The sequence below is a fragment of the Anopheles funestus genome, chromosome 2RL (assembly GCF_943734845.2).
Source record: "Anopheles funestus chromosome 2RL, idAnoFuneDA-416_04, whole genome shotgun sequence".
Classification (NCBI taxonomy): Eukaryota; Metazoa; Arthropoda; class Insecta; order Diptera; family Culicidae; genus Anopheles; species Anopheles funestus.
The window spans coordinates 55865772-55878081 of NC_064598.1; the positions used below are offsets into that span (position 1 = coordinate 55865772).

Here is a 12310-nt window from a genome sequence, read left to right on the forward strand (position 1 = left end):
AAAAGAAATCGAAGACGAAAGGAAACGTAACCCAAAAGCATGTAGTTCCAACATACGCAACGAATGCTGGGTTTTGGCCATGGGAGAGTAAACACACTTTCTTAGTTCCGATACTCTTGGTGATGCGTATCCTTCATTCATCCATTCTCAGTCCTTTCAGCTGTGTATCTTTTACCTCATTTCTACACATGCACCCGTGAACTAGCCCATTATCCTTCAGCTCTCGCTCTTGTCTTGTACGAATCGTCCAGTTCCAACCAACAGGTACGGGCTTTCACGTTGCTCGGTTACAGAAAGGAGAAGAACAACTGCATGGGCTCAAGTTCAAGGATCAAGTCCTACAGAATGAATGGTGATCAATGTATTGAACGATGTGTTTCTTAGATGGTATTTTCGAACAGATGCATATTTGTTGTTGTGCAGTGCCGATTTTCATTCTTCTTTTCTGTAGTTAGTATGCTCTCTTGTATTTCTACACATGACCATATGTAATGGACAGTGTATGATGCTCACACAACCATTCAAACCATGCAAGGTGCCTTGATGATGGTGAAGCCAAGGGTTTCCTTGTGATTACCTTAATTTTTGAAGACTCGTAGCAAACCAATCTTGGGATTCATAATCAATGAAACTCTAACATAAAATATTATTCAAAAAATTCATATAAACACATAAACCATTCAAAATTTCACCAGTTAAAGTAGAAATAGAAACCCTTTACTAGCTGTTTTTTGTCAAAAGATTTTTCTAGTTTCCTTTTCCTTGCAACCATACGAATTATTTGGCTTATTTTTGCCACCCCTAAGTTTGTTCCGTTTTTTTCTTTTCAACTGAAATATTTCCGGAAATGCACCATTCACTCTAAAGCACAGCTGGGTGCCAAGCGGTTCTTTGCAGCCTTCAGGTGAATTTTCGATCCAGTGCTATATGACATCCCAGGAACGTTTTCCAAAATAGTTTTCATTTTGGCATCCCTAAGGTGCGATGCTATTTCAAAAGAATGGAAAACCGTTCACGGCATTGAACGTTACCATCAATTACTGTTGGCCAATCTATGGGTCAATGAAAAGAGGGAATATTTTTTTTCTGAAAGAGCATAGAAAAAATGTAAATTAGGATTAAAACTGTTGACTTTGTTGTCTAACACAAGAGCAAATGCGGCTTTGCTAGGTTGAAAAGCATATACCTAGGTGCTGGAAACTCCATAATCTCTTACAACGGGTGTATGTAGAGAAGGAAATAAAGAAGTAGATTAGATGTGCATTAACCTCTTGACTTGTGAAAAGGGCGAAAACGCCAAGACTTTCTTTTTGAGCCCAAGTGTAGAAAAGGAAATGACAAAACCCGCAAGACAAACGTGGAAGTTTAGTGGCAATATTTTTGTAACAAAATTTAAAAAATGAGGTAATTTTGGTGCATGCTCCAATCCTGTAATGAATCATACGTGTTTTGTTTACTGTTTATCGTTTCACGTGTGCGGAAATTTGTTTTGAAGAATATATTTGGCAGATAGAGCCAGATATCTATTTGTAGCCTTTAAACAGGATTCTTTTCTGTAACTCATTCTTTATCTAAATGATCGAAAAAAGAATAGTTTACCTGTTTTGAAACCTTTTCGGAAAAACCAGGAACCATACATAAACAAACCATAACGTCGAATATGGTCCTCTAAGGTAATGATACATTTATTGGGCTGTATAATATTGTTTTGCTCTATTTTTTACCTAAGTCACACATTCAATAGCATCCGTAAGCAAGATGAACGATTTTCTTTGGAGAATAAACATGTCTATATATGTCATATCTATCTATATATGTCACAGGTATCTTCATTCATTACTTTCTTTTGGATATTTTAAAATACATGAACGTTACCTAAAAACCCTTGAATTTGGTACCTCAAGCACATTATTCCTGCATATAATTGTATGATAATAGTAAGAACCATAGCTACCAGAATGAATTACAGGTAGATTTAGGATCCACTATGATTTATCCTTCAAACGCCACCAATGGATCAAGCGAGAGAAAAATGATGTTTCTGAAGACCAAAACGTACCAGCATCGGAACATCGGGCACTGGCAACTACGACAGCAATCGTAGCGTAGTTCTTTTCGTTTTATGAATGAAAGTTTGCGATGTTGTCCTGCTCTTTCTCGACTGCTTTTGATCAGGTGTTCTCGCTCCGATGAATGAATTTCTTCTTCTTACGCGTGATCATTCTTTTGGATCTCTCTTTGGTTACTTCTCTCCAGTGCAAGTTGTTTTCTTTGACCCACGATTGTTATTATTATTGTTGTGCTGTTGTAAGCATCCTGTACGCTACATCTTCTGTTCCATTTGTGCTGCCGTTCGACGGCAAGCGTCTTGATCAAGATCTGGCGGCTTGTATTCCAGCTGGTACAAGAAGATCGTTTTTCGATTTTTCTTTCAATTTTGGTCCCTGCTCTCACGCCGAGAGCTTTGCTCGACGACCGTACAGATAACGTTTACTGTCTCTTTGATCCATCGCGTTTGCAGTTCAGATAAGTTGTGCGTGTTTTATTTTAGTTTGCTTATTATAACTTTTCCAAATCGTCATTGTTTTATGTTTTGTATTAAACTTAGCTCTAATGCTCTGTCTGTGAGATTGGAAATGAAATAAATATCATTATAAGACGTAAGAACTACCGGTTGAGGCGTGAAGCTTACAAAATACATGCGTTGGTTAAATGTTCATGCAATGCTGTAACATTGTTGAAATTTTGCTGTCTGTTTCCATGTAGTGATTGGAAATAATGTGCGCGAGTTGGAATTAAGATAAATGACTATCAACGATCTCTCTACTCTCCTAGCTAGTTAGTGGTGTTTGGTTGGTTTGTAGAATTTCGTGTCACGCTATGTGACTACACTATAAACAGGTTTTTTTTAATATCTTGGCTATTCATTATTCACATGTTTGGTTCAACAATTGAACAAGATTTGGCTATAAATTTAACTCTCTTTTTTGCTTTAGCAAAAATTCTAGACATTTATCTAGATATTTAAGCAATTTCCAAATGAGTGAAAGATGATTGCTTAAACATTGAACTTGAATATTACTTTCAACAATAAATCTAAAAACCATTACCAACCAACATACTGTGTAGTCCTTGTTCGTGCGATACAAACAAATACATTTGGCTCACGATACTGGTCGCATTCATCGCAAGATCGCATCGGAACTACCTGTGCCGGAACTCGCACCCACACACATTGCTTTTGTTGTTTACTTCCTTGCAGGCACTAACACTAGTCAGAATTCCCTATTCGAACGACCCTCCCTTCATGTGTGTTGCGTGTGTTGGTTGAGAACGAAAGAAGTGAAGAAGAGAAAGATCAGTACTTCCGCCGCGAATACGTACCCGCACACAACAAAAATCCCAACAGCGTTTTCAGTTCCAAAGCGTCTACGGCGGAGTGTGTGTCGATGAGCTCGTCTAGTTTTTGTGCTGCTAACCGTGATCTCTTGCTCTCTCAAACCGTGCACGCACCCATGATTTGTGAGCGCGCATTCTACTAAGCCGTTACGCGCCGCTGTTCACCGGTTGTTGTTGCGTTCTCGTAAAAGTTTGGTGTTTTCAGTGCTCAAGAAAACATTGCACCGCGTTGAGCGGTCGCTGTCGGGCTGTGCGTTGTTTCGATCGGTAACCAGTGTGAGTTCCTGTCGCTAGTGATGTGATGGTTTCCGGGCTGGACTCTAGTCCCTGCCTTGTTTTCCTACGTGATACGATCTGGTTTTAGTGGATTTAAATCTGGCGTGTGAATCCCCCAAGTCAAGATCAAGTGCAAAAATTACCTGTTTGATTTATATTATCCTCGGCAAACGTTGTTCGGAAGTTTTTTTTTTTGTTTTGGTGAAACCACTATAATGCAACGGAAGGCTTTCGTTTTCTTTGGCGTTGTGTGTGCTCGTACTCGTTATGGATCATTGAATCATGAAATATTTAAGACCTATGTTAAAAATGATTCTATTATGGTTAATAAAACATGAGCTTCAACTGCATGCGACAAGAGTGCCAAACTGTTCTGAACGTGCACCCATACATCAACATCAACATCACCCCGGATGTTGTGATTTGTGCCTACTAGTATTGTGTGATATTTGCGTAGTGTTTTTGTAATTGCAACATTCGTATGTCATATACTGCGATTCGATGTACTCGCTTGTGTAGTGATTTTATCGTTCTTCTTCGCGGTGTTCTGTTCCGATTACTGGTTGAAGCAATAGCAACCGCGCATTATGCTAATGGCGCAATGCCGGTGCTTGGTGTGGCAAGCAATTCATTTTTTTACCACACTGACCAACGATCTACAAATGGCAACGAGGGACATCGCTGCAAAATCATACGCCCGACGGCAAAACGTTAAATTGCAAAACTGCGAAAAACGCAAAGCTTCGTAATGAAGATATCTCAGTATTCTGACATCGTTTGAATATTGATTATCTTTTTTTCTGTTTTTAATTATTAAGTTCATTCGCTCTCGACAAAAAGCATCACAGGTTATAGTTCTTTAACAATTTAGTTATCATTTCATTGGCACAATAAATGAAACGAAAACGTGAAGCGAATTTATATATTCTATTCTGCAATATGGAGTCACAACACATTGACGTTCAATCGTCGATTCGTGATCGAGTTGAAGTCACAAAGAAGTGAAGTCAAAGGTAGTAAATACCCGCGTATGAAAGGCAAAACCCGATCAGACTTTTATATGGGTTTAAATCAATATATGCTTTAAATGCAACATGGCAATACTACATATTATTAATGTATTGTTTTAATTGAAAATTATTTAAGTAATAATATACGTTTTTTAAACCCAAAAATTTGTCTCAACGCAATTGATCAAAATAGTAATTTTTTCCCCTAAAAAATTTTTGTCACTTTTTATTTTACACACTCACGTTAGACTGGGCGTTTATTTTGTTTAATCTTGTAAATCGAATAGCAAATGCTTACATGTAAAGCCGCGAGAATGCAATCACATTTGTATGCTCATTACACAACTGCTAACACTCATAACTATTGTCAGAAATTTGATCCTCTTCTCATCCCTTCATTTCGGCTCGGTAAAATAATATGCTTGGCTTTCCTCCGACCAAAGCGGGATTACCGATTACCATTCCCGGTTCGGGTGTGGAAGAGGACGAAGTATTTTCCTTTGTGTTTATCCGTAAAGCTTTCCACTAATCGATAGCATTGAAGTTAAGACACTGGCTCAGTGTTTCTCAAGAATTGAATTATTATATGTCGCTACAGGCGCCATACGAACCAAAGCCAAGAACAAGTACTGACACAGGTGTTTGTGCTGTGAGGATTTGGCTTTGTTTTACCTCGTTTGCCGCGGTACGAAACGTCTTCACCTTTATTGTGGGTGTTGTGCGATCGGTATACACATGCTTGCAGTTTTACGCAACTTTCTTTGTGGAAACAAACCCGTAACGCTCGAGCAAACACCAACTACAACTAGCCGAGCCAGTCGGTGCTCGCGAGTTTAGATACAAGTCTTAAGCTGATGATTTCGACCTTGGCCACGAAGGTGCCCATGCAATATTTTATAATGTGAATTGCTTTTGATGGCAATAATAACGCGAAATATCTAGGTAAAACCCCATCGGTTACCAGCTAAATGTGCTAAGTAGTATTATGAAACACTGAATAGTTCAATGGGTTGTGCTGATTTTGTAGATTTTGCCGACTTTATAAAATTGGAGACAAGTTTGTGCATCAAAATATTTCAATACAATCAGCTTATATTGATGTACAAAACTTGAAGAAACTGAGAAAACTGAGCATAAAATAGTTTCAATAGAATCTGTTCACATGTAATTATATATCGTCATCTCCATCGAAAAAGTAGTTAAAATATCCGACTGTAGGAACAAAACACACGGAAAGCGTGAGTTGAAAAAGCACCTCAAATGATGATGACAACGCGACTTCATAATAGTGTCATTCGTTCGCAGCAGAAGTTGATCGTTTCTCAAGCCGTTTTCGTTGTCATTTCATAGTGATTGAGGTAGTGGATGCGATGAAGAAGATAGTTTCTGAGTTTAGAAGCTAAGATTTTCTTCTATCAACATTGTCTTTTCACACTTTACTGGCTCACATGCTTACCTTCGTTTCAATTTAGTGATCTCTAAAGGGGATTTATATTTTTCACCAGCTATCAGCGTTAAGATGGCCATTTGTTCAGTTGCTGTTCCTAATTGCGATAGATGCAAGAGAGTTGCTTTATCGCCTCCAGTCAACGCCATCGGTGGTTTTTACTCACAATCTACAAATTTACGAAACCGCCTCTTCACGCACGTGATGATTTTTGCTCCCTATAATGAGGAAGTAGTCATTTCCGGGGTTTCCGGATATTAATCTCACACATGCTAATGACTATATTGGCTGACCATTTTTCTCTGATAATGTCAATCGAATGAACTGTCGTGAACATAACAAAAAAGATGATTGCTACCTAGTCGCACCTTATGGAATGCGGAATACTTAGCTTGTATATTGTTGTTTTTTTTTCTTCCTAAAATAACGTTTTGAAGCTTTTTCATAATCACGACTGGATCGCACATCTTATGGTATATTGATGTTCCAGGACATTACATTTTACGTAATGTTTAGTGAAAGATAATCCAAACGTAAAAAATCACATTTACCCCAATAGTAATAATTGATTAATTGACTTCAATATGTAATGGAAACGGTACAGGGAGATTATCCTTGTAATCGTCAGTATCGGTAACATAGAGTCCAAAGGTCACAAGGGAAATGCATTTAGTCGGATAATCAATAACATAAGACAGGTACTTCCGATCGAGGGTCGCTCGACAGCCACTTAGTTCCCATTCAACCGCAGCACACTTATAATCCTCAATTTTGTATGTGATTTAAGCGTAACTACTCTAAGGGGACATCTAGTCCTGAGGGGTGAAACATATCAAATTACGCTCGATTAAGTTTCACACTATACCAAAGAAGTTGCTTGAACTGATCGCTAAGGAAAACCTGTCGACAACTTCATTCTTGTAACGACAATTATTGTCACCTTTGTCTATTACACGATGCTGTTATCGATTTCATGTTCATTTTGACCTACTCATGATATTTTTACACGTGTGTGTGTGTTTTTTTTACTTAAGTATGAAACTATAATATTTCCTTTAAAATCAGATCAGATTACGTTTCGTTAATGATTTCGTTGAAATTTTACTTTAATGTAACCAGTGGCTAAAAAGATTGATAGCTTTGCATCGAATTTAGCTTTGATGAATTATGATCCTCAGAATGTAATATATAACGGAGAAAACTATGAAGGTTCTAACTACCCACAGCATTTTATAACAGAATAAAAATCATTGATTTTACACCCCAACGTTAAACAAACGACTTAAAAGGAATTATCGCCAATGTTCATCGTGGAAGCGTAGTTAAGTTAATATCCATGATACACAATGTTCATGCTCTCTAGCCGGTTATTTGTTTATGCATTTTCCCTCGATTTCGATCATTTTCCCCCGAGTGACCGTTTCCGTTGTATTCGAGATGGTTGGTTATGCAGTTTTTGCTAGTTTCTCTAATGGCCAACGTTCTAATGGCTGTTAGAAAGCATCAACAGTTTGTGGAATGGCATTTGCTGCTACGGCCTCCGCTTCGACACATCAATTGGAAAGAATTGGATGACAATTGGAGTAAATGAAATGTTAATTTAATAATTTATGTTAATTAAGTGGACATTTTCAAACAGTCATACCCAACACAGTGCCAGTAGATGTAACAATGTTTGGCATGTGGGTAGTCAAAAAACTCCAAACGGATTTCTATATATGTTTTTCTGTTATTGTTGAACGATTCCGTTACGTTTCGTCCGATGCCAATCTTGTGGCAACAAAACTTAACTAAGTAACAAAAAAATGTAAATAACAAAAAGTTAAAAAAATAACGTGTAGAAATAAGTAATGACTATCCAAAAATGGTATATCTTACTCCATTAAAAGTGAACAAAACATTACATTTTGTTATAAATTATTGAATGTAATAGTTTTTTTGTGGAAGCTCTACAGCTCTTATTTAGGCAATATTGATTCGTACTGTTACATTAAACTGTATCAACATTACTTACGATGTGATTGTTGGTTATATGATATGCAAATTATGTACTTGATAAAATCAACAGCAATAATTTTCTGACTATCTCTATTTACTTCTTTTAGAACTTTACAAGCAAAACAAATATTTAATGCGTAAAGTGTGTCAAAAAGGATGAGAAATCCTAGTTGCGATGCATAAAACATAATTTTGAAACTACGTTTGCACAAGAATATAATAAAAGTGGTTCGAACCTGACCATCGACTACAGTGAAGCTGAGTGAAGTGTAAAACCTAATAACATTAACTAGTGTGGTGAGTGTCTGTGCAATATATTTGGTGAAGCATTGTGCGTGTTATGCAGCTTGGGCTTGTTGAAATTGTCTCTTAAGCCATAATAAATTTACTAATTACCTATCGCTAAAGTGAATAACGTGCATAGTAAAGGTGCAAGCTTGAAAGTGTACACTGAAATAGCACCTTTGAAAAAAATCCAGTTATATCGATTTCAAACGCAGAAAAAGTGGCTACAAAAGTAAACATTAATGAGTTACGAGGATACGAAGGTTTCGATCCTCGTGCCAAAATGACTAACGAATGGATGGAGTGGAACGATCCCGGAATCGGACGGGGTGGCCCACTCGGCAGGATCCCCTTACGAGGAGCAAATCATCATAACTTGGGCACGGGCCTATCTAGTGTTGCTGGCGGAATGATAGGCAGTGTTGGCAGCATCGGGGGGATTCACAATAACAATAATGTGAACTTCCTTAATAACAATCAGCAAAGTTTTCTGAATAGTTACAGTTTGAACAAATTAGCATCGGTCGGTATGGGACTCAAATCTCATCCGCTTATGAAAGGCTTACAGAAACCAAGAGGTAAATACACACACTGAGCTTTTCGTTAGAGACGATTATTCTATTGAACTAAACTTAATCGATGTCAACATTTTTTACACTTTTCGGACCTACATATACAATTTTTACTGCTGTACATACGTGTAGCTTATACGTATAAATACGATTCGATCGGTTTGACCACTATGACTAAATAATACATTTCCATTCTTATGCCGTGTAGATCAAGAAAGCGAAAGCACTGCCTGCCCATAAAAATGGCGCACTTTGTCAGAAACAATTCGACGCACCGAAGCGCATCGCTGCTGTACGCTGCGCAACCGTAACGGCGTCTGATGCACCTTGAACCCATTATTGGGTGCTTTGACCATGGCGATGTTTCTTGGTCACCCTTTCTTTAAGCCACCTCGGTGAAGTACTGTACAGTTCAGTCAAGAAATACACCCCAGCTGTAACGGCTAACGTGTAGCAAAGCAATATTAAATTCCATTGTTTGTTAGACGAATAGCAACTATTTGGAATTTGGCGTTCTTCGGATCTTCAACAGCTTTGTGTTCCTTTTGGAATGCTAGAAAACGTGGTTGTTTTCAGATGAACTATTAAAAAAATATAAACTATCGAAAATATAGTTTACTTAGAAACAATATTGATAATAATTACATAATGTGTAACTTTTTCCATGGTGACAAGATTACAACATTGACCAAATTTCGAATCGGTCGAATGTAAGATAATTGTTTAATAGTTTAAAAGCCTGACAATCCACTGTAGACGAAGCGGCATTGAAAAAAGCACAAAAATACTGATAAAGCACGATATGTCACTCGGGGTGGGTAAGTCACGTCCAATAAAGTACGCAAAGTCGAAACTCATCGTTCCGGTTGAAGAATTGTATTTTTGAAAGCTTTTAGCTAAGCCATTGTATGTGACTTACAAGCAATTTTCGTGCTTGTGTCTTCTTAAATGTTTCAATTGAAAACGCGCAAACACTTGCAATATAAGGAAGTTTGTTACAGAATTATTTTACAATATAAACTTTCAATTAACAAACTATTTTCAAGCATTATATAACTGATTGTCACACGTCAACACGGAATCCAAATTGTTGGCACAGCTTATTACAATCTTTTAACTACGCATTGATCACCAACTCAGAATGAACCAGTAGTATGTAGCTGATATTTTGAAAGGATTGAAATAACTTTTGAATTAAGCATGCGCCGCTTATCTGGATGAGTGAAACGTTGCGATATGACACAATCCAAATAGAAACAAATAGACACAGAAAACGTAACGAGCAGAGGAAATAATCGACCTCAAAAAAGAATTATGCCGAAAATTTAATTACAACCAAAACAGCTGGCGTTGTCGGCATGTGCGCGGGTACACCCGTTTCTCGTTACCAGTTTTTTTTAGTTTATCTCCGTTTTACCATTTTCCCTCCCAGTGCCACCCACTCAATTTCTTTACTATGGTCGGCAAACAGTCGGCAAAACAGGCGGTGACTACGCGATGTACCATCGTTGACGATGGATGATGAAATTAGAAGCGACCAAACGTCCGACCATTCCACCGGATGATAGTCGTTCCGTTGAAGCCGAAAATTGATTATCGACAACAGAGTAACCACCAGCTCGAGAGGAATGGGTCGCTACATGCTTTGATCACGATCAACCGTGTTGATTGTTGGGTTTGGCAATCGTTCGTCTTATGTGGCGATCGCTGGTATAAATCGAAACCGTGATAGGTGGTCTTTGAAGCGATAGGACCATCTTTTCCAAACTTCGGGGCGGACTCATATTCGAATTGGTAAAAATAGCCAAGTACTGCATGACACCCATATCTTGGACTCGCTCTGTACAAGGTTTTGTAATAAGTTTGCTGTTCGTCCACGATCACCAAAAATGAAGGAGATTATTGCTTTTTTCCATGATCCAATAACATTGATCGGCATCTTATATCGCTCGTGTAACGAAGGTCACCGAATCATCAAAACATGGAAACTAACACAAAAATGAAAATGAGAGAAATTGGGTGAAAGGAAAATCTTGATCGTCTGAACCACCCACCGAGGAAACCTCCCACTTCCTGAAGTTCGTTCTGATGCAAAGAAAACAATTCGAAATAGAAACCTCTTTTTTAGGCCTGCAACAAACCAAGAAAATCGATGAATTTACAGATGTGTATTAAGAGCTCTTATCCATTGACACGTCGAATCGTTGCAGATCGGATTGATCATCAACTGACGATTAGGATTCAAATGAAGTTTACTTCCACCGAAACGAATGACCGGACTGCCGGTTCGGAAGTCCGGATTTTAAACCCTACAAGCAACCAACATGTTGCGATTGAACGGGATTTTGTTATTCTTTTCTTTTTTGTATTGCCTTTAGGAAGGAACAAAATCCAATTGTCTGCGACACACGATCGTATTAACTCAGACGTACTTACAGACGTACTTCAGCATCCGAGACTGTTAGATGAAGGTGAAATGATTGGATCGGTTTTCTTCTTTACACGACCGGCCTTTGACGATGATCGGACGTTTTGTCTTTTACGGAAGTTCGTGTTCCGTCTTCCATCCCGTCATCAAGACGCAAAGATTTGAAAAACAGCAGCAGAACGATAATCCGTTAAAATTTCAATTTTCCATCCCCAATCGGGAAGTAGAACCAACCGAGCGATTACGATCCAATCGGCAGAATTTAATCCTCGACCGATTGTTAGCTGTCGGCCGCCTCATATAGCGTCCCTTTCCGGACCACGGATCCGATTATTTAACCATCATCCTCATCTTCAACGATGTTGGTCTTCATTGACGCGAACAATCGGTAGAACGCAGAGTGGAACATTCACGTACGAAAGAAAGAACAGAAGTAAATACATGAAAGAGAATCTTTAAGACTCATTGATCAAATTCACGCTGCCACGAGACCAACAGTGGAGGAATTGAGTGATATTTTTACGTAAGTCTTACATTTTCAGCCCTCAAGAATACTCTGCGGACTAGCGATCTTGTTGGAGATCACTCTTGGTTGATCTTCTAGCACTGGGTCCAAAAGACATTGTGTGTGTTCTGTGAAATTAAATACTTCCGTTTCGTTTGGTTCCGTTCCTTTCCTGTGAGAGCGATTCATGTAATAGCTGCAAATTGTGTCACTAGCCAGCAGCGACTAAAGACGCTGACGAGTTTTCCCCATTTGCAATGGGGATCTTCGTATGTGCAGGAAGTGATGGATAGCATTTGATGAAGAAACTATTTCAACTTGCCTGAGATGATTAAATGAAACTCGAAGGTGGTCTAACCAATGTTTGCTATCGACGCAGAATTAAGATTC

The 12310-nt window shown here is 38.4% G+C and overlaps 1 protein-coding gene across 6 annotated transcripts in view; it reads left to right on the plus strand.

Annotated features, from left to right (window-relative positions):
- Positions 1-12310, plus strand: part of LOC125774622 (ETS-like protein pointed) — an 86652-nt gene that overhangs the window by 42670 nt on the left and 31672 nt on the right. The window contains exons 1-2 of one of the 6 annotated variants that reach the window (XM_049444724.1): positions 1850-3675; positions 8238-8993. The exons of 4 other annotated variants lie outside the window; for them this stretch is intronic. In XM_049444724.1, coding sequence (XP_049300681.1) covers positions 8699-8993 — 295 coding nt within the window. In that variant the 5' untranslated portion in view covers positions 1850-3675; positions 8238-8698. Of the gene's footprint in view, positions 1-1849; positions 8994-12310 lie in introns of those variants that run through there. One more of the 6 variants, XM_049444723.1, reaches the window with a different exon arrangement.